The sequence below is a fragment of the Perca flavescens genome, chromosome 10 (assembly GCF_004354835.1).
Source record: "Perca flavescens isolate YP-PL-M2 chromosome 10, PFLA_1.0, whole genome shotgun sequence".
In the NCBI taxonomy this organism is placed as follows: Eukaryota; Metazoa; Chordata; class Actinopteri; order Perciformes; family Percidae; genus Perca; species Perca flavescens.
Window position 1 is genome coordinate 22,969,877 of NC_041340.1, and position 22,853 is coordinate 22,992,729.

Consider the following 22,853-nt stretch of genomic DNA (forward strand, 5'->3'; position numbering starts at 1 on the left):
TCAGCTCATTGTTTTGGTATTAAGGCCTGAAACTTTACGGTTTGTATTCAGTCTCATTGCTCTCATCGTCGCTTCAACACTACTGCCAGACAAAGCTGGTTAAACACAGAGGAGAATTTAGCCGCTAAAGAGACAAACATTTCCCTCAGGAAGTTTGTGGGGGCCAAAACAGAGCTGAAAGGTGGACAAAAACATGACTCCAAATGAATGATCATGTTACTCCGTGATGGCTGGATAGGCAGTTCGCTAACACTTTTCCTATATTGCCTTAAAAGTAATAATATGTAAGTGTTCTACCATTATTCTACTTTATGGACAATTCTACAATACTTGTACTTTTCTTGAGTAAATACATTTTTATTTTAAAAGAATATTTTCAGTTCATACAAATATAATGCATTGTAATATTAATCCTATATATCTATACTGTAATTATGTAGCAGTCTTACTATTTACTTTTTTATTTGCTTTATTTTACTTTTTTATATTAATACAAAAATACAGGATTTTCACTTCACACTTTGATATTATTACTTCAACAGTTATTGAATGGCCCATGTGGTTAAGCTGCACACCATGTAAGCGTTTCTGGCTTAGGTTCTGTGTTGCATGTCATGCTCCTCTCTCCCACCCTGCGTTTCCTGCCTGTATCTACAATGTCCCTATTCAATTAAAGCAAAAAGGCCCCCAAATGTAATATTAAAACAAAAACAATTATTGAATAAGTGCAACCTTAAAATGGTATTGTTTACTGATCTCTCCCTGAACAGGGTTGCCTTGAGAAAACACAAAAAAACAACCCTTTGCATGCTAAAAAGGCCAATAAACTGAAAGCAATTCTATGTGGAATAAGAAAATCAATTAAGTTCACCTAAAGTGTTTCTATACTGAGTTCCACACAACGGTCAGCAAATAGATGGAAGCAGAGAGATGACGTGAGGGCAAAAAAGCAGCACAGTGCAAAAAGAAAGGCAGAGAGAGAGAGATAAGGACTCTTAAGACAGACATCCACAATGAGAATGAATTAATCATTGTCTGGGGAAATGGGAGACATTGTCCAATTTACAGGAGATTTATAGGTAGGAAATCAAATGCCACAGCGTATCCATTAGCCAAGGTTACAACTCCGCAATACAATGTGTAGAGACAATGACTCCTGAGAATGTAATGTAAGGGGTGGAGACAGAGAGGTCTAAAACAATTTCATGTAATATGTGGCGGTATTATTCTATTAGCTATGAATCATTTTAGCTCCTATGTGATTCCTTATGATGGCAATTGAAAGTCGATTTTAATTTGTGCTCTTTTATCAATGGGTATAGGAGACAGGAGAAATTACCAGACAGCGCCTCTTTAGTTGAGACCGAGCAGCAACAAGCAACAGCTTGTTGAAGTCATGAGCCTCAGCCCACCGCTCAACTCTCCATGGTAAAATATAAGAGTGCCTATTCCTCCTGCAAAAACTCTCTCATCTGGCAGGGAAAGCCTCTAAATCTTGTTATAAGCTCAGAGAGGATAGAGGGCACACCATTTATGAACGCTGCATTGAAGCCCGGGGGATGTTATAAGAATTAGTCCTGCTTTTTTCGATGCCAGAAAAACAATCATGATAACAAAACTGGTATTAATTGTCACAGGGTTTAAAGTTGTGTTGTCAGAAACAAAGCAGCAGATACAGAGGAGCGACTCAAACAGGGGCATTGTTTTGAGTTTGACCTCCTCGTTCCACAAAAATGACAAATTATTAGTGAATAAGTGAATAGCCTAAAGATCATATACAGTATATATACTAACCTAAAACCATCTTCGAAAATGGGTTGAAATCATAGGAGATGCATGTGCCTAACTATTTCAGTGCTGAATTATCTGCTTCTCAAAGTCATTGTGCCTGCTGCTTGGATGAAAAGCGTGGCAAACGTGCTTAGGCTGAGCCCTCAGTCACAGGCCCTATGAGGGTTACTCTGAATGTCTTTCTCTCTACGATTTTACTATGTTATATTCTAACAATGGAGAAATGACTCATTGAGGATGCTCAATATGTGATCAACAGTCCACAGAGAAGCTATATAAAGATACACGTAGAGAATTTAAAAAAATGTTTTTTAAATGCCATTATTCACCCAATATGAAGCTGTATTAAGTTCAAGTTCATCAGGACACTGTTGTGCAGTGTTATTGATTTGATTTATGGCTTGGCAATGCTGCCCTTCAGTGGCAGCGGACTAGAATCACTTTTTTTCTGCAGATGAGTTGAAGGAATGAAACTTATTGCGCTGAGGAGAAACATGCTGTGATGCAGTGCCAGTAGGAGCAGAATCAGTAATATGAAATGCAGTAATACATTCTCACCTTCTTTTCGTAATCAACTTCGTGCTGACAACATTTCACAGTGATGAAATATCCATATGCTTAGCCCAAAAAGTCATTCTTCTCCATTATTTCCTTCCACAATATCAAGTGAAAACCAGCGATTACTCAGTGTCTGGCAGGGTGAGCTTATATCATGAAAGAGTGTACCTCTCTGTAGGTCAAGTGCACTGAAATGTCAGGTTTTGTCCCAAAGAAATAAAGACAGATGTTTTGTGGCACTTGCCTGAAAACTAATCTAAGCTGGTGATCCATCAAGCCCCCAAGTTTCAGCCCCGCTCGGTGCGCTGGTTGGTTTCATCATCTCGAGGCTCAAGGACGGACTGATCCACAGGCTACCACTGGTTCTTTGCTTCAGACATCAAAGTCTCTCCATCTGAAAAGAACACAATTAAGGTCGGCTTTGGATGTTGAAAACGTACAAACCGCATGTGCCACATTCAATCTTCTTAAAGCATTGTCCTCAGCTGGCTTTTTGGTAACATAAATGTCAAATTATTCCCCAAGTTTAGTGAGTGACACGTGTTTAGAGTATTTGATGGTGTTGTACACAGAGTGGTGCTGACCTCACTGTGACATGGACTCTCTTCCAGGCCCGCTATCATACTGTTCAGCCTGACAGGGTCCAGATGCATTCACATGTAATTGCATAATGTGTAGTCTGTTCAAGAATATAATTTGCAATGCTTTACCACTCTTTGATGATTTGATGAAATCATCAACCGCTCGGCCTTTTTTCAATAACAACGCTGGACATTATTTACCAGGTTTCTGAATCAATTCTTCACATAGGACCACCACTCCATGTGTCACCGCCCATGTGCCACCCACATAACAAAACAAAGTGCCAAACAATGTACACCCATGAAAAACAGCATACAGCCCAAAACATAAAACACATAAAACCCATGCATAAACAACGCATTGCATCAGTGACCACCTCTTCCCATTCACAGTACACAACAGAAAATTAATCACCAAACGTGTTTTCTTGTCTCAAAGTGCTGAGTAATTATCACGCAACCCAAACAGATGCAAAGGGGGGAATATTCTCACGCCATCATATCATCATCATTGTCTCACAGGCGCTGCAGCTGTTCACTTTGTCCATTAGGTGTCGCTCAACTACTTCACCTGGTGCATCCAGATCCAGCCCCCCCCAACCAACCTCTTCCAACCTCTGGCCCGGATAATCTGGGTTCGTAATTTGTCCTCGGCCAATCACAGAAGAGGTGGGCGGGACTCCATTGTTACTACAGATACTCGGAGAAGTTTGAGCCGACCTGCTGCAGCTGCACCTATGAGCCTCCGCGTTAATGAATAGCCGCGGCCCGCGCGAGACAAAACGAGCCGATTATGCCGAGATAAAGAGCATCTGACTCGCGCTCTGTCTGATAATGGCACGCGATGGTTCATCCGCGGAGGTCTTCCCGGACAAAGTGATGCCCAGAGCAGCTCCCTGCACGTGCGGCAAGAAGTGCAGGAGTCGGAGCAGCAGCGTCCTCTTCCTGGGATTATTCCTGCTGTCGCTGTCTCTACACGCTGTCACCCTCGTCTGCTACCTGGACCTGCGGTCCGAAGTCAAAAGGGAAATTATCCACCAGAAGCGGGATACAATGTTGACACTCGCGGGGAGTGACCTGGCTGACCCGGCGACGGTGCTCTCGCCCGGACTCCCGCGACTGGACTCCGGCAGCAGCCGCGGCGCAGAGGGTCACGAGGTAAAAAAACAACATACAAATAAAAACAACCAAAAAAAACAAAAACAAAAAACAAAAATGAAGAGCCACAGCAGCTCATTCATGGCGACATTGTCCTCATTCCTCACACGGAGGCTGTTCGTGTTCATTCACCTCCGTTCAGTCCTCCTGTTCCCGTATCACGGTGTCAGGTTTTGCGTCTGTGCTCTGTTATGGCATGTTTCTGGGCAACTTATTTTACAGTAGCCTAGTCACGAAGTTTTTGCCAGCTCTGTTTCCAGACAAATATGTTTTTGAACCAGCGCTCCCGTGTGCGTGATCCAGCCACTTGGACAAAGATGCGCAAAGGTATTAGCTTTAAAAGTCTTGTCACCTGGCCAAAAACTGAATGACTGTTCAGGTAAACGGATCCAGGGAAGTCATATATCAAGGAAGCTAGAGAGAGGTAATAGTGCAAATGTTGTCATCATAAATCAGGAAACTAAAAAAAATCCCACAGTTAACTCATTTACTTCAGAAAATGCTTTATTTTTTTTCTTAATCAAACCACATTTAGGCCAATTTGTCTTGTTTCCAGAGCTCCCCCGTGAACAGACCGAGGTTGATGCTCAAAACTTAGGCAGCCTGCCCAGCTGGATTCACAGAGAGAGGGTCAGTCGGTGTGCTGGAGCAGGTGGACGGAAAATGAACGGGATCACTAGCAGGTGCAAAGCCCAAGGGCTGATGTAAATTCATCAGGACTTAGATGGGCCAGTTGGTACTTGGAGCTGAGCCAGCCTCGTCCCACATGTGTTTTCTTTTCTGCCAGTGGGCTGATATGTTCATTGTGTTGTCTGTGGCTTTAGCAACAGCTCCCCCCAATCACCACCACACACTCCCTAATTTCATCAGTACAAAGTCACTGCCAGTTGTGTAACTTTTTTTTTTTTTGCAGTGAAAATGATCCTCTGTGTGGGGGGCTTTGGCTGGACTTTAGTTGTGCAGAACTGTCAATGTGATAAGTCACCCAGAGGATGGAGTCATTCATGAGCAGATTATAGAGACCAATTGCTGTTATTGGTGGGTTTTTTTTTTGCTCTGTAGCATTTTCCTCTCCACAAGTGGAAAGCTCAGCCAGTCAGTGTGTCCTTTTTGCTAAGCTTATTTTAGTTTGGTTTTCCCGGGTTAAAGCCGAGTGAGATGGGCCTGGTATTCAACCCAGATGGTGACGCTTCATGAGGTGAAAGACTGTGGCCCAGCTGTAAATATTTAACAGCGCTGTGATGCTGTCCTTGCCAGATGTCTGCATTAAACAACTCTGATTACACATCCCACAGTTTACATAGTTGGAGAAACAGGAGCATGTGGCATTTGGACGCAGCGGCCGCACTTGTTAGCTTTTCAGGAATTTCCTTTGAAGAATCTCTTCTGTAGAACAAAAAAATGTTTATTGGATTTTTCACACAAGTCTTCATCAAAGGCACTTGAGCACAGACAAGTGTAACCGAACATTTAAAGTCTTAAGAAAAACAAAGCAAAAACAACCAGGTATGGGAACAAACATACACACAACATATAGACTACATACTTAGCAGACATGAAGCGCATTATGGTTTGTCATCATGTAGCCTAGTACCAGTGAATCAGTGTGTAACCTCAGTGCAGATGGACTTAGTCCGCTTTGTGGGCAAGTTGTATTTAAAAAAAGATAAGTGGCGTGGCTACATGTAATAACAGCTTTGCACACCAAATTTAGTGCATGCAACTCTGCTGGTCAGCGTCGAACATCAATCATTTGGCAGAATCCTTTTGTTTAGAAGCTTCTCGAGTCAGGCAGAATGAAAAGAGAACTATTGCTCGGTTGAGATTGCGGTATTAAGGAGGATAAGATTCTTTTAACTTGGAAAAGAAATTGGAAAATGACACTGACGTAAGTTTTAAGATGTATAGTGAAATAAATTAAAACCGTCCTGTTTGTATTCTGGCAGCAAATCTAGTTTTTGTCACATTTTGATCGCATTTTAAATTGAACCCATTTTTGGCGTGACTTCAGCGACCACTCGTCACTTGTTTTAAAGTCTTTCACCGAAAAAAAAAAGTCAAGTAGACCTAATGAAGGCATTTTGTACTGAAAATGTGCAACAACTGATCTGAAGAAAGTGATCATGGCTGTGACTCCCAGATAAGGATCTGGGCTATATACAGTACCAGTCAAAAGTTTGGACACGCTTTCCCTTTTTAAGTGAATGAAAACGTTTCAAACTTTTGACTGGTACTGTAAGTGTCCGTGATCACTTTTCAGAATCTGTATGTGAACAGACAAGGGACTGCTTGTAACTGTAACAAAGAAAATAAGGCAGAACAGCAAATGCTATCAAACCAAATTTGTAACAATACAACACAATCTGAGCCTTTCTGTATCTGTCAGGATGTCTATAACATTTTATTTGACCTCTTTCCTCAGATGTACAGAAATAGAAACAATATTGTTGAAAGCTTTATAGATCTTAAGAGATTTTCCTAGCAAATATACTCTGTAACAGGAACATATCAAATAAAAGCAGGAAAAGGAACAATGGAAATATTTGGTTAATATTGTTAGGGAGAAATGCACTCATTTCTGGCATGCACTTAAAAATAAAGTACCACTTAACATCTCACACTCTTTCAGATTTGACTTGTTGCTTCTTAATGAGAGCAGATGATCAGGTCATTTATGATCTGGGCCCAGGGAGTGAACAAACAGTCTTCCCCTCAACAGTCACAGTTGGGATGCCCTTGAGCAAGGCAGTAAACTCCAGCTGTCCAGCAGATCTGCGCAGTTCCCAACAGTAAAAAGGTGTGTGTGTGTGTGTGTGTGTGTGTGTGTGTGTGTGTGTGTGTGTGTGTGTGTGTGTGTGTGTGTGTGTGTGTGTGTGTGTGTGTGTGTGTGTGTGTGTGTGTGTGTGTGTGTGTGTGTGTGTGTGTGTGTGTGTGTAAGCACAAGTGTGACTCAGGGCATAACCACAAAGGAGCAAGTGTCACTTACAGCCACCCTGACCCTCATTCACCTGACCTCGGTAAGGACGTGTCATAAAAGTCAACCCGTGGAACATTTAACAATGTTAGCTCTGATTGCGTTTTATTCTTCAGCCTAACATTTTTTCTTATAACCATTATATGAAATAATTTTCTCCTCTGATGTATGCCTTCAAAGTCTCACAGAGAACAGATGCTGAAACATCTGGAGTCTAGTTAACGGCTATTAAAAAAAGTCAGTTTGATGGGACACAAAGTCCTCAGCAGCATGGGGGTGGGCTGTCACCCACATCTACTTTAATTGTGACCAGTGCATGATTAGTTAAAACAGCAGTATCGTATGTACAGATGGAGCGAGCCTCCATATAGGGAATTAATCAGCGTGGACACAAGTGTCATAAAAGCACATGGCAGAGGAGGTCGAAACATCAGAGATATGAGGCTGCAAACTTTTCCATACAAGGCTGAATTGTCTTGACAGACAGATGGCGTAGACGCCCAGTAAAGATTAAGTCCCGAGTCACAAACCTCTACCAAAATAATAAATTCTCAAAGCATTCACGGCATTCAGCAAGAAGTCCCTTTGCCAGCAGTGTTGCAACAATCTCAAATGTGATTGGCTGCTGACAGGCAACATTTCCCTTAGGTTGAGCTCCACAGCGTTTTTAGATGATAATCTATGGATGCTGTTATTAAATTACCCAAGTTATGGTTTAAAACACATGGCCTTCCAGAGAGCAGTGTCAGGTATTGGCTGAGGTAAAGACACTTCTTTCTGTACGATATTTAAGAAGAAAACCTTGCTGTTCTAAAGCAGTGTGCATGCCATTAAAGTTAGTAATGCCTGTACAGCTGTGATGAGCATCCAGTCTGCATCTGGCACCCACAGCCACCAGCCCCGAGTTTCACCTCCTCAACTTTGTTACTTCACATTCTCAACCGCAATTTAGTGACACATTTTCGCTGCTAGTCTGAGAGGCAGAGGCGTCGCTGCGACCAGAATGCCAGAAAAAAAAAAAAAAAAAATTGAGCCGTACAGTAGACCTTTTTTTTTTTTTTTTTTTTTTTTTTTTTTCATAAACAGCTTGAAAAGTTATGAATGTCGGGGAATTTCTGTGGTATATGTGCAGAAATAATGGGTAGAGAGATAAAAGTTGTTGTAATAGTAAGTGTTAATGGGGCAAAAAAAAAGTCTTGTGATCACTAAATCGCACATCCCCGGGGTGACTGAATTTTAGTCATATCCTCACGAAGCAACAGGGAATCGCGTCCTTTGCGCGCAACAGCACCTTCCCCCCCCCCCCCACGCTTTGAAGATTTGAAAGCCCTCTAATTAATAGCATTTTTTCCCTTGCTGCTAAAAAAGATTGGTTTACTCAATAGTTGGCACTTGGCATACATACCAACACGTTGTCATCCTGATTTACTGTAACTCTTCGTGCCTTTGAAGGCTATGAAGGCTGTAAATGTTGTAATGAAGTGAAATGAAGCAAACAAGGGCGCAAAACCATTTCTCATAGTTGTATAATGGAACAACTTTTTTTTTTTTTAATCACTTTGTTCCCTTCATCTGCTACAACAGACACACCAGTTTTGGTAGTAGCCTAGCAGATTGCTTGTTTGTTTTTTTGTCGTTCTACTGGAGCTTAATCCCGGGCCAGAAATTGGCTGTTGAACCATGTTTGGCTGTCAGAACAGACGAAAGAGTAATGCCATATGCCTGAACATACACTCAGGATCCTTTTGAGAGGTAAAAGCCCCCTATATGCCAACAGCTGGAGAGGAGATGTGGAGACACCTGCGCACCAAATGAACAGCAAACGTCGCTGCTCGCGGGAACATCTGGAGGTATGTGTGCCGATAAACCATTCCAACACATACTCCTCCATCAGGCTGGAATTCCCGTGCTTATAAGGTCAGACATGGTTGGCAGCTGGTCAGGGATGTAGACTTTAACTACTTTGAGCTCGCCCAACACAGCCAGCGGGGGTGTTTGACATGATACAGCTCATCCCTCACCACAGGAGAGGGTTCCCACATCTGAGATGAGGTATAGAAGACATTCGAAACATAACTTTTCTTGTCTGTCTTCTTATGGGCTTTCAGTGGCTCTGCTGGGAAACCACACAAAGAGGCACTGGGAGTTCACGCTGCTTTCCAGAGAGGGAGATTTTCTCGCCGTCGGGGTTTAACAACTATGTTTACTTGAGCGTCACAGCTGGAAACACGGAGTATGTCATCTTGTACCCAACTGGGGTAGGCCCCTATGGAAAACGAGAGGTCGAAGTGTCTGTCAGTAAGCTTGTCTGATTCATTCCCAGCAGTAAGAATAAATGATACATCATTATTTATTATGTTTTGATCCATGCTAAGGGGCTGCATGTGTCACTGCTTTTGGAGATGTTAAGTTATCCAACCTCTAAGCAGATGTCCAGCACAAAATACAAGTTGTCTGGTCATCTGACCTCAGCCATTGAGAGCCTCGATGCTCACGCTCTTAACATTATTTAGGCTGACGCTCCAAAAGTGCGTCCGAAAGGAATCTCGTACATTGCGCGACTCGACCAAAAGAAGGCTTTGGGTGGTCTTGTTGTGTTTCCAATGCCGAGATTCTTTGTCTGAAGACTCTGGGAGTCTGGGAATCCTCCAAAGATGTGATCACAAACTGGCTGTTCTAACAAAAAGCGACATTAAAACAAACTGCGTTTTTAAACTCGGAATCCTTAGCACAAAACATTTTTTTGTTGTCGGAGCCGGTCATGTCTCGAGCGTGCTACAGTCAGGTCAGCACGTCCTACAGGGTTCATGTGAATGTAGGTCGACCAGAACTGGTCACATAAGAACACAGGCTTGCGGTTTGTCCCGCCACTCACTCGCCCATGGGAACACCCCACCACTGTAGCATAGCTTTTTCCTGTTTTTAGGGATGAGCTCAGACCAGCTACATCAGATCCTTTCTTTCTTTTTTTAGTTTATTCATGCTACCTCTGAATAGGGCTGGGACTAGGTGCCATATGAATGGGTATTGCTCTCAGATTAACCACAATTCATGTCCTCCTTTTGTATAAAAAGGTGAATTTTAGAGCAGCCGTGTCCAGGTGACTGTCTCAAACGGCAGAAACACAGACAAAAGTGACTTGGGTTACAGGATGGGTTACAGCCCCAATGGGACAGACAATGACTTGGCCACAAATGAATTCGCTGGCTGACAGTGTCTCGCATCTTTTTCAAATGCCCCAAGTTGTCTCTGTGCAAACATTATACCTCAAGAATAGAAAAGGCCACTTGTAACATAGGTTTCGCTCTCAAGAAACTTGTATCACTCATTCCTTTTGTTTGCTTCACGGAATTAATATAAGGTGGTCTTGGCTGGTGTTCATATTCTGAGGAGAGTCTCAGTGTATAAAGCAAGTGACCCTCTTAAATCTTCCATACTTTAATTATTAATATTATTATTATTATTTATTTATTTATTTTTTCAACAGGAGAAGTTACTGCACAGAAATGGCGAATTCCATGCCACAGAGGATAACAGGGGCATTACTCAGCGAGCGAAAAGAAGTCCCGGCAAGCAGCCAGAAACAGGTATGTTTGTTTGGATTTATCATCATTTCCTAATGCGGTGTCTTTTGCCCTTACACATTGACACAGCAGCTGTCTCCCACTTCACCTTTCTGTATTTGTCAGGCTCAAACTCCAAATTCAGTACCCTTAATGACAAAGAGTAAGCCCAAACCATTGCCCTCTGGTGCACCTGCATCAGTCTATTTTCTGGATATGAACTTGACAAAGGCCTTGTCATCTGTTGAGCAATCGTTTCTGTAACTCTTGTTTGTTCGGTACAGTGTTGGTGGGCTCAAAGCTCTTACATTTTCTGAACAGTTTGTTAATGGTTTCTCGCTTTTTGTGGAATTGATTTTTTTTACTGCTCTGTGCTTACTTAACAAAGCAGCTCCTCCACATAATGTTGCAGAGTTTATAGAGCAAGAGATTAAATGGAATGGGATTGATTATTACTTGGATAGCAAACAAGGACAACAATGGGTTTGGGAGGGTTTCACCAATTTAAAACAGACAGCGAAGCCCGCGTTGATTTCCCCTGTCTCGAAATAATATCGGGTCCTCCGGAATATCTTTTTAAAACTGTTATCGGTCAGGTCTGAACCAAAAGAAAATAAGACCAAAAAACCAAATCACTTTGTAGTACATGCAGTCATTTTAAGGAACCAGTTTATCATCTGAGATGTTGATGGCTTTCATGAATTCCACTGAATTGATTTATTGTAATTAATAGCTCCGCAGAAAACCATATGGCCAATATGTCTGAATTAGCTTTTGTAGTTTTTTTTTTTTTTGTTTAGAATGTGCACTATGCAAATAAAAATAAAAAATGCGGAGCCTTTTGAAGTTTCACGTCTGAGTGCAACAAGTGCAGCATGATCACAAGGCATTCCAATGTCTGTGGCGTGACACTGAATACTTGGGGGGAAGTTTAGTGATTGTGTTTAAATTACAAGAAAAAACTCACCTTTGAGACTTTCTACATAAATCAGTAAAGTCCCGAGCCTCTAAACACTAATCATTCCCAGGACTCTCCTCTGCTCCCAGCGCACAGACAATGGCTTTTGTAATCCCAGCCTTAGATGTGTGTGTGTGTGTGTGTGTGTGTGTGTGTGTGTGTGTGTGTGTGTGTGCGCGTCTCCTGTGTTTGCACGTGTGTGTGTGTGTGTGTGTGTGTGTGTGTGTGTGTGTGTGTGTGTGTGTGTGTGTGTCCTGTGTTTGCACGTGTATGGGCGCTCCTAACGGGCACCAGATTCCAGATAGGGCTGCTCGTTAAGAGAAATCTATGCGGATGCATCCAGTCATTTAGCCAGAGGAGAAACACTGGCCATATGTTTGAGGGGGACTCAAACTGTGAGGTTTTAAGGTTAAATGGCCTTTGTAGTTGTAATGACATGGTAAACACAAGAGCAGCGAGACGGCTTTTTGAAAAGGATTCTTCAGCTGCACACAGAGCACACACACACACACGCACACATATGCACGCTAAGTGCATTTTGTCTTTCAAGCGCTGACATTGATGCCTCACCAGCATCCACGCGCGCACACACACATACACATGGTTGTAACGGGGAGACACACACATGGACACACACTTTCATCTGCATTCTCCATCTGGGCTTAATTCAAAGAAAAGGATTTTGGCAGGATAAAGTATCTCTCTAATGATCTTCTCCAGTTCCACTGCCTGTGAATGCTTAAGGCACTTGTTCATACAGAGGAGGTGAAACCACACTTACAAATTACTACACTAGAAGATACCACAGACTGACATACCTCCACTCCAGTGCCCAGTGCCGAACATCTGAATCTGTTATTTTAGCCCGTTTTAGGATACCTACACGGAATGAGCTGGATACTGGAGATGTTACCCGAGATGATAATTGTTCGGGAGACTATTTCGAGATTAATTGCACTGTTTTTGTTTCTTACAGAATCGACTGGAAGGGAGAGAAGGAAAGAGAAGAAAAAAGGTAATGCATAACTCAGCCTACGTTTCAGTGATCCTGGTCATTGATCAGACAGCTACCTGCTGCCTGCTATTAGAAGTGTCCAAAATCCAATAACCGTGTCGGCTTAAAGTGATTCAATATTTGATTCCGTCTGCCGGGCACATTATTGCTGCATCTTGCCTTTTTTTTTTTTTTTTATATCAGTCTGTACAGCATCTGTACAAGTATCGCCCTTCGAAGCAAATTTCGGGCTTTATAAATAAATGTAAAACTTGACAGTCAAAAGATTAACCTGCTGAGTTTTTTTTAATTTTCAAACCATTTTGCTTTCTCTCTTTACAGGGAAAAAAAGGTCTGTGCCGGGCCCCCCTGGTCCCCCGGGCCCACAGGGGCCACCGGGCATCCCTGGAATCCCCGGTATTCCAGGAAGCAACGCTGTGGGGCCCGCAGGACCCCCTGGACCTCCCGGGCCACAGGGACCTCCGGGCACTCAAGGTCCAGCAGGTATTAAAACTTGAAATCGAAATGACGCGATGGCGCGCTGAGGTAGCCAAGACCTCCAGCCGGAGGACTGGGAAACTGGAAAGAGATTTGTTCTTAGATTACAGTATTTTCCCGCACGGAGACAAGTTCCCACACTAGAAGGGGGCTCAAGTTGTCAAAATCGATGAACTCATTGGCTTCACTGTGAGAGTTTCTGATGCGGGGATGTCAAACACCGTGTGGGAGAGCAGTGATCGTTCTTTAAACTATGTCGGTGTTTGTTTTTGTCTTAATCATCGTGGTCGTCTTTGTTCCCCAGCAGTGTGGAAGGCCAGAAATTTATCGTGTGTCTATATCTCTTTCTCTCTCTTCTTGTTGCAGGGGTTCTCGATAAGACGAAAACAAAAGAATTCCAGGTAGAGTATGTCAGCTGTTGAAATAAAATGTTACCCCACACACACGATCCCTGATGAAACGGCTGTTCTCTGGTTATGCCGCGTGTCCAGATTAGTCACTAGAGATCTTGTTATTTTGCTTTTCAGCCTGCAGTGGTTCATCTGCAAGGGCAGGAGACAACCATCCAAGTGAGAGAAGGTGGGTCTTCTGTCTGTCCCCTGTTGTAGTCAGCGTCCTTTGTTAAAGGCCTGGCTCTGCAACCACTCAACTATACACAGACTTTACACCCGAATAAATAGAAGATTTCATGGTTTATTGGGCTAGATGTTGCTACCAATATTCACTATAAGATTATAACCCTAAAGTGATCCTATAACTATTACAGCTTTAGTACAGTACATAGGCTTATGTTATAAGTCAGACCCGTGTTAAGTCGGGTCAAGAGCAGAAGCCTCTCATGCTAGCAGACTTAGTTTGTCCTGCATCACTTTGTCAGTCTAAACGGAGCGTATACGCATTAGCAGGTTTGTAATTTCCGTCCGTACTGAGCTCTGGTTGGAGTTAAACACTGCCACGAGCTGTTTATGTTGACTGTTTGCCTCTTGTTTGTTTGTTGCGACCTGTTTAGATCTGTCTGAAGGCATCCTTCGGAACTGGAAGATGGTGTCCATCCATCACCGCGTGTTTAAAATGCACTCTCGCTCCGGAGAGCTGGAGGTGCTGCTGGACGGTGTCTACTTCATATATAGTCAGGTAGAAGTGAGTACGGTCCTTGACGTAACTCTTATAATTTACAGCTTAGAGTCAAAAGAACTGGCAGTTGCTCTGTAGCTAAGCTTAAAAAAAAAAATAAAAAAACCTGCTCGCTCTGCTTTTCCATAAATGTTTGAGTTATATTATGAGACTTATTTCTTTTCCCCTCTCCCTGTGGCTAAATGTGAACAGCTATAACTCAAAGCCTTGTTTGCTGCTCTGATATTCCAGCTCTTCCAGCTTCAAATAAGCTCTTAAATATCACGTGTATTTTTTTTTTGACTACCCCTCTCAGTCTCCTGTGAATTTGTATGTCTCCGCCAGGTGTACTACCTCAACTTCACCGACATTGCCAGCTACGAGGTGATGGTGGACTCCAACCCGTTCCTCCGCTGCACCTGCAGCATCGAGACGGGCCAGCGCAAGTTCAACACCTGCTACACGGCCGGGGTGAGCCTGCTCCGCGCCGGCCAGAGGATCTCCATACGCATAGTGTATGAGGACACGCTCATCAGCATGACCAACCACACCACCTTCCTGGGAAGTGTCAGACTTGGAGAGGCTCCATCTGCTGGGCAGAACTGATAATTACACAACCACCAGCCCTCTACATGAAACGCCCCGCCCCCCCACCACCGTCTCGCACCTGTTTAGAGGAAACTCAAATTAAATTGGGGAAGCTGCTAGGTGACTTTTGTTCACTTTCACAGTTGTGTATTAAGAAAAAGACGATATAGACTGTTACGCTTCCCCCTCACATTGATTCTGTGCAAAGAGATCAGCCTTGATGAGCCTCATCAAACAAACGTTTCTATTTATAGTCACCATTTTGTGTCAACACAGACGGCATCTCTCTTTATAACAAGGAAGGACACTGCGCTGACATATACTTTAATATTTACATATTTTTAAGTGCTGTTGAATGATAATCTTGTATCTCCAAAAACACCAGCTATGTTTTATCTGCAGTTTGTATACTTGGTCATTTTAATTAGTTTAATTATATTAACAGTTATAAGTAAGTGGTTTAATGAGGGGTTTAAAGCTCCATACGCCCCAGGGTTATACAAATAATAATAAAAAAAAAGTTCATATACATGTTAATAGCAAGTATAAAGGTATCTATGCAAAGCTGAGAATAATCTATTAAAACTGGAGTTATAAGGTATTCACAGAGCAACAGCACTATATATTTTGCACACATTTGCACTACAGCATCCCTGCAGAATATCAGTGATATGTTTTGTTTCAGTGCTATTGTTTAGTTGCCGTATGAATGAATCCATGTGGAAAAATGATAGTTGTTTATACGTCTCTGTACATATTGTATATAAAAAGGGATATACTTTTGTAAATTGAGTTGATTGATGGATTAAACGGTTTCATTTTCTGTCTAAATGCATTTGTCTGTCTCTTGTGTTTGTGTAGCGGATGGTATTGATTTAAAAGGTCAAAAACATCTCTTTTATGCTGGACTCCGCTGGCACGAGTATTGACAAGAACAAATAATGTTCTTTTGAATGAGGCCTTTGACTTTATTAAAATGTGGCTTTTACTTTGACTGCAAGTTTCACAATGCACTGCAAATTTGGCCGTAATCTTCATACAATGTAAATGAGTTCCATCTTGACAGGCAGAGAGAATATAGTTCCTCATTTAGAAACTGAACATTTAGGTTTCCGGGGTTAACTGATGTGTGATCTCACCCATTTGAGTAACTTGAGGACATCCAGTATGTCTCACTAGTCTCACAATGCTTTACAATGCTTTATTATCATTAACGGCGTTTATGTTTTGTCTTAGTCTTTTCCTGGTGCACAGAGCCAGTGTTTTAGAACGCGATTTTCGCAAGCTCCAAGGGGACATAATTCTACAATTAAATCAGCCACGTTCTGAGGGAGTCAATGGGAAAGTGGCCAAGATGTCTAAAACAAGGGAGGTATGTCACTGATAATGCAGGATGGAGTCATCATGGACATTGTACTACTGAGATTCATGCCATTAGTGAGTATTTAGATAGCGCTGGAATAATAATTTTCTCCTAATGCTTTGTTTTCTCTTAGGACATAAAGCCAAGTACTTTGCGAAAAGCTCAGAGTTCTCTGAAGGTATTTTCCAGGAGAGTAAAACGGGAACAGGGCAGCTGCAGAGGTGGGTTGGAGCTGAGAACAGAAAATGTGTGCATTAGTTACGGTCTAATCTGGTAGTGAGACCATAAACAGTATACGCTAAGTTAATAAACTTAAAGTGTTATGTTTATTTCCTGCTCTTGCCAGCTCCAACATCATTCCTGCAGTTAACAGCTAACACTAACAAACAGCCAGACATAAGAGGTAAAACTAAATTCAAGTCTTGGGCTTCAGCATCACACCGTTTGCCATTATTTTGAATACGTGTATCTTGCCTTCTCCCATAGGAAATATAGCAGTGATCCCTTGGACAGTTTCTGCACAGCAGGGAATTACAATTTCACAAAAGGAAAACAGAATTGTTGTCCAAGAACATGGTTATTACTTGGTGTTTGGACAAGTATGGTGTCACTGTAACTCAAGCATAACTAAATTTAAATTACATCTGATTTGTTCCAACTGTTCCGCTAATGTTCTGCTTAATACACAGGTTTTGTTCAAGAGCCCAAGTACAGTTATGGGTCATGTCATTCGAAGTTGGGGTTCCAATAGAACAGGGACGACACCAACAGAGCTCTTGTGCTGCCTGCAAGAGATGCCCGATGAAACTCCTGCCAATACTTGCTACGCTGCAGGTCAGTGAGGCGATACTGCTGGTCTGCATTGTGGCCGCTTAAAGAAATACTGTAGTTCAACATCTTGAAAAATATGCTTATTCGCTTTTTTTTTGCCAAGAGTTAGATGGGAAGATTGATATCACTCCTGTGTCTACGGTAAATACGAAGCAGATGGTTAACTTAGTTTAGCAGGGGTGTGAAAGCGACCCGTTGTGGTTGTACGGCTGTTATGTGCCACGTCAGACTCTTTTGTGGCCGGGAGTAGTGACTTCCTGGAGTTTCATCACCACCTTGAGGTTTCCAGACTTCTTCTGGCCATTTGCCCTTCGAGAGACTTAATAAATGAGTTCTTATGTGTTTCTTTTGTAAGCTTTAATGGTGCTGGTAGGATGATTTTGTTACTTTGGGCACATCGCCAGGCTAGCTGTTTCCCCCAGTTTCCACTCTTTGTGCTACGCTAAGCTAAGCTAACTGGCTGGCTGTAGCTTTATAGTTACACTACAGGCATGAGCGTGGTGTCAATCTTCTCATCGTACACAATACATTCGTACTTGTGCATATTTCCCAAAATGTTGCACTATTTCTTTAACTTCAGCAGCCTCTAAACCACGTGTCAAACTCAAGGCCCGGCAGTGCCCGGCCCCTCACAGGTTTTATCGCTAATCGATTGAGGTTAACAATATACATTTAATCTAGTTGTGCGCCAAACCCAAAAAGAGAGGAAACTGTTTTTCAAACTGCAATTATGCAACATTTAAAGCAGAATTTTGAGACTCAGAAATCCTCACAGAAGCAGAGAGTTTGCATATTCAGGCTGTGAAACAGGTTGCTGCGAGTCAGCTGGGTGGTTGCTGCTTTTAAAAATGTCTTTTTTTTTTTTTGCTTGATTTGCTAAACTCTGTGATGATTATGGACCTTTTTTGCTGACTTTTGTACGGCTTCATGTCAACAAAAATGCGATAAAAGTCAGAAAAAGCAACAAAAGTGACGAAAAATCCGACATATGTCATATGTTTAGACAGTCAACGATATTTCACTTTTCTCAATAAAAGCATGTCAATAAACTCTACATGTCTGGCACTGTATGGGATTTTCATTTTCCAGTGTGACCCTTAGGGAACATGAGTTTGACACCCTTGCTTTAAACCATTTTCTCAAAACACCAAAGGAGGGAATATATTTTGTGAGAATGGCGTTCATCCCTCCAGTACAGCTCCAGAGACTTGTGGAGTCTATGCCGAGGAGCATTGATGCTGGCCTCACTAGGAGACATTATGTAAGTTCTTCCTTTCATTTGTGACCCGTCTTGTATCTCTTCTGATGCCGTCTTCTATGTATCCTCTGCTACAGGCATAGTGCAGCTGAATCAGGACGATGAGCTAGAATTGGTGATACCATACAGGCCCCATGCCCTCATCTCTATGGACGCAGACGGGACCTTTTTTGGTGTCATACAGCTAAACTGAAACAAGACAGAATGAAGATGATAACCATGCAGTTTGTTGCTGCAGGATGTAGGAAACTGACACTGAGCCTTGTCAGGGGATGCTGATAAAGGACCGAGTGACAGCAGCAGGAAAACTGTCATTAATCTCATAATGAACTTTTTAAATGGACTGCCCATTTCATGTGTCAATTTTTTAAACACATCTACTTTTTAAATCCTACCACTGTGGTGTATCTTTCAGATAGTCCACCTGGGCCTGTCCCCTAGCATTGTTTATGTGTGCTTCCACATCCTTTCATTTGTCTATTTTAGCATGTCTCTTTATACCTTCCACCTCCGCGCCGTCTGTTTATTGTTCCTCTCGTCTATTTCAGAATGGTTTCCGTTTTCCTAAGACTATGTCAGGAACAAACAAAGGTATAAATTGATATCGCTCTGGGGGTGTTTTCCTGGTTGACACAAACTCATTAACACTGTCAATACTTTATGATCAAATTAAAGTTGTTATAAATGGCCTTAGTACAAATACATTCTCAGTTGGTATTTCTGTTCATAACTAAGTTTGAAGGTATACATCTGTAAAATTGATTACACTAAACACAGATATATGACCATGTTTGTCTGTTTATATCCAAATTAAAAAGTTCCTTATTCAAGATATTTTCTCAATAGAAAGTGATATATCAGTAGCCAAGCCTTTATTGTCTAAATATAGTATCCACAGTGCCTATCTGGTGTCCACAGCTGTTTTCTCTTTCCCTTTTTTATGAAGCATGGCTATAAGAGGGTGTATGTGTGTGTGTGTATTAAATGAGCTCTGACAGCAGTAGTGGTACAGTTTAACAGCAGCAGAAGCAGCAGCAGAGGAAGGATGGTCAGACATATGTTCTCTAATCTCCTACTACTCTGGTCAATCAGCCATGACCTTTATATAACTGGACTGACATATCACGTGCCAAAGGTAGGCTCAAGATTTGTAATATCATTGCCTTTCTTTTAGATGTTCTCTTTGATTATGATTAATGTGCCTTTCATTTCAAGGAGAAGTCCTGGAACAACCAGAATCTCTTTTCTGTCCCTCTGGATTTGGATGTAAGGCTTAGAAGACTAGACCTGTCCAATAACTTCATCAGACAGTTGCACACACTTGCTTTGCCATACTTGGAACAGCTGGACCTGAGCTCCAACCAGCTGGATCTCATCTCCGAGGGGGCTTTTGAAAACCTGGCTCGACTTGAGGAGTTGAATGTGTCCAGAAATGTGCTGAGCAACAACGTGGGCAGTAATGGCAAAGCCCTCCAATCCATCAGTAGACTGAAGAGTTTGGACATTTCAATGAACGGTTTGAGTGATGATGCAGTGGAACTGTACCTTCGAAACAAATCATCTCTTGACCAACTGAAGATGACTGGTAATGCTTTAACAAGACTTTCCCACAACTTGTTCAAAGAGAGTAAAGGTCTGAGGGCCATTACTATTGATGACAATCAGATATCGGTGATAGAACAGGGGACATTTGAACCACTGAGCCAATTAGAGACGCTAAACTTGGCCAAAAATAACCTCGCTCATATCTGTGACTTTAAGTTGCATCAAGTTAAATATCTGAATCTGAGTCAAAACTCAGTTGAGTTCTTTGTTACGCGTGAGGATGACCAGTTGTACAGGCTTGAAATTCTTGATCTGAGTCACAACAAACTTCTTTATTTCCCAATTGTTCCCAAAATGAACAATTTGAAGTATCTTCATTTACAGAATAATTTGGTTGGCGCCTTAAATTCAGAGGCTACAATGGTATCAGAGGCCAATGCTCTTTATCATGAGATTATAAATGAGAAAACCGTTAGAAAAAATAACCTTCACTCCAGATGGAGGCTGATGCCACTGATTTATATTGACCTGAGCTACAACCACTTCAGGTCTTTCCCACTGGAGACTTTGAGCCATCTCTTATCTTTAGAAACTCTGAATTTCAGTTACAACTGTTTGCAAAACATCACCTGGAATGTAAGAAATGATGAATCGGGATACCGTCGGCAGCTTTTATTTCCCTCCTTAAAGTACCTCGACCTGCAGAGTAATGGACTTGTATACATTTCTCCACTATTTCTCACTGCGCTCACGCAAATAGAAACATTAAATCTACAAGACAATTCTGTGCAACCTTGTGCCTCTATGGACCAATCAACACCGCAAATAAATCTCAACACATCCTGTGTTGTCTTTGGGCAGTTAATGACTCTTAAACACCTCAATCTTAAAGAAAACAACATCAAAATGCTTCAACCAAACACGTTTTTAAAAACCTCTTTGGTTTCTCTGAACCTTGCAAGAAATTCACATATGGGAATGCAAGTGGGCTCATTAGAAGGTGTGCAAAAGACTCTCCAGTCCTTGATCATCAGTGAAATAAACATGACCAGCTCTGATCTGTCTTTACCTTGCATGCCGGTGTTAACTCAGCTGAATGTATCTAACAACTGTCTAGATGTGATACCCAGCACTTTGAGCTGCTCTCCTCTGAGAGAAATTGACATAAGGAATAATCATTTTGCGTCTTTAAACCATTCTTTGTTTCTTGCATTATCAGTGCGCCTCAATCTTATGTATATTAGTGGAAATTATTTTAACTGTTGTGACAGTAAATGGCTTACAACCTTACACGAGGTGAAGGGACAACTGCCTGATGTCAGTGACACTGTGTGCTTTACAAGTGATAGCAACATTGCGATGACAGAGTATCTGAAAAACCCTTCAGTGTATTGTTTGTTTCATACAAAAGCACAGGAAATCCACTTTGGAACAGTGATCATAATTGTTTTATTTGTAGCTGTGATATTAACAGTGTTCATAATATTCACCAGGAAGGTGTGTTGCACACAGAGATCATTTATAGTTTGAAAAATCTGTAGTCACTGGTTGATTTACATGCACATGGGTTACATAAAGTAAGCAAAACAAATAAAGCTGTGAGAAACTGGAACTAACTGAAGCATAATTCCTGTGTTCCTGTGTTTGCATGATCCATTTTACTATAAACAGAAGTGGGGCTTAATGGCTGCTTGGACTGTAAAAACTAGCGTAATCTTAGTTTATAAAATGCAGTAAAATCTTCATCATCTAAAACAATTATATTCTCATCTCCATTTAAGGCTTTCTTTGATGACATGCACATTATTAGTCTTGTAGAACACGCATTACACTGTGTGAACTGTGCAGCGAAAATATTGTGATTGAAATTGGCTTTATCGACTCCCAAGCTGTTTGGTTACGGTGCGTGCCAAATCGCTAATCATGCGGAGAAATTTTGCCCATCCTTCATTGTGAAATGTTTGCTTGCAACCAAAAATTTAGCCTTGGCTCAAATTTGTATGACATCTGTGAGGCCTTGCACAACATTCCTAAAATCTGAACTCCTGAACAATTCAATAAAACAACGCCAATAAGAGACCTTTTACAAGTTTATGTATAACCAGATACTGTATATATATTCTAAAAAACAAATTAACAATGTGTATTTACAAGATCCATTTTAATAGATATCACGTTGTGCATATGTTTGTGTTTTGTTACGTATAATTGATGGGGCTCTGACCCTGGTTATGAAATACAATGGTAAATGTGGCAACAGTTATGCTGTACATAATATATATGCTGTACCTAATAACCAGAATATGTTGGCATTCTTCATTTTAGAATATGAATCCCCCATTTCTGCACCTGCAAAATAAATCACTGAGGTTTGGAGGGGAAGAATTGTGGTTTCTGTGAATTTCTGCTTTTAGCTGAGCAACTTGAATTTCACCAAGTCGTACAATGTGGACTACAAGGGTTATTATTTATTGTGAGTTGCATTCTCACTGAACTTGCATCCTACTTTTAAGTAAATAAGACCCTCTTTGATTGAGGTGATAGTCTGGTGAAAAATAAAAAAACACAATCTAAATCCCCAGAGGGGAAATTCAGTTGTTGCAGCAGAACAACAGAAACAACGGAAATAAATTATTAAAAAAAAGATTCTATACTAAATACAGTAAGGAAAGTAGCACAAATAAACAATAAAATGTACATAAACTAAAATAAAAATTGGATAAAAAAAAGAAACTATACAAGACAAAATGACATGGTAAAGTGACAGCGGTGTAATAAATAACAGCAGAGTCATCATGTAAACAGTGTACACAAGACTAATATATATGATTAAGTACCCCAGGGTACTTGTATGAGTCCACCCTCTCCACTACCTCCTCTGGTAATCCACCACCAGCTTTTTGGCTGATATTGAGTTTTAGGTGATTGCTGTCGCACCATAAATATGGAAAAAGCCTTATGACATGTTGCATTGTAAAATGAATAAAAAATTTGAAAGATTCTATTACAATCTGAGCAAGTAGCTCAGGGTACACTGGGTAGAAACTGCTGTTGCAAGAGGATATCCTGTTAAGCAATCC

General features: G+C 41.5%; 3 protein-coding genes across 6 annotated transcripts; all 3 read left to right on the forward strand.

Moving 5' to 3' along the window:
• The first annotated feature begins 3,546 nt into the window (after nucleotides 1–3,546).
• Nucleotides 3,547–15,607, forward strand: eda (ectodysplasin A). 2 transcript variants are annotated; one of them, XM_028589673.1, is made up of 8 exons: nucleotides 3,547–4,088; nucleotides 10,550–10,649; nucleotides 12,560–12,598; nucleotides 12,920–13,081; nucleotides 13,442–13,476; nucleotides 13,603–13,654; nucleotides 14,085–14,215; nucleotides 14,534–15,607. In XM_028589673.1, exons 1-8 carry the CDS (start codon nucleotides 3,765–3,767, stop codon nucleotides 14,792–14,794), a joined length of 1,104 nt encoding a protein of 367 aa, XP_028445474.1. In that variant the 5' UTR covers nucleotides 3,547–3,764; the 3' UTR covers nucleotides 14,795–15,607. The 2 variants fall into 2 exon arrangements, with proteins under 2 accessions (XP_028445474.1, XP_028445475.1); XM_028589674.1 differs by having other exon boundaries at nucleotides 14,085–14,209.
• A 292-nt stretch (nucleotides 15,608–15,899) lies between these two features.
• On the forward strand, nucleotides 15,900–19,058 carry LOC114562355 (tumor necrosis factor ligand superfamily member 13B). 2 transcript variants are annotated; one of them, XM_028588725.1, is made up of 6 exons: nucleotides 15,900–16,148; nucleotides 16,273–16,360; nucleotides 16,486–16,542; nucleotides 16,626–16,738; nucleotides 16,829–16,973; nucleotides 18,306–19,058. In XM_028588725.1, the coding sequence occupies exons 1-6, from the start codon at nucleotides 15,963–15,965 to the stop codon at nucleotides 18,419–18,421; spliced, it is 705 nt and encodes a 234-aa protein (XP_028444526.1). In that variant the 5' UTR covers nucleotides 15,900–15,962; the 3' UTR covers nucleotides 18,422–19,058. The 2 variants fall into 2 exon arrangements, with proteins under 2 accessions (XP_028444526.1, XP_028444525.1); XM_028588724.1 differs by having other exon boundaries at nucleotides 16,626–16,973.
• A 98-nt stretch (nucleotides 19,059–19,156) lies between these two features.
• On the forward strand, nucleotides 19,157–22,141 carry LOC114562354 (transforming growth factor beta activator LRRC32). 2 transcript variants are annotated; one of them, XM_028588722.1, is made up of 2 exons: nucleotides 19,157–19,363; nucleotides 19,444–22,141. In XM_028588722.1, exons 1-2 carry the CDS (start codon nucleotides 19,274–19,276, stop codon nucleotides 21,301–21,303), a joined length of 1,950 nt encoding a protein of 649 aa, XP_028444523.1. In that variant the 5' UTR covers nucleotides 19,157–19,273; the 3' UTR covers nucleotides 21,304–22,141. The 2 variants fall into 2 exon arrangements, with proteins under 2 accessions (XP_028444523.1, XP_028444524.1); XM_028588723.1 differs by having other exon boundaries at nucleotides 19,450–22,141.
• Nucleotides 22,142–22,853: the final 712 nt, after the last annotated feature.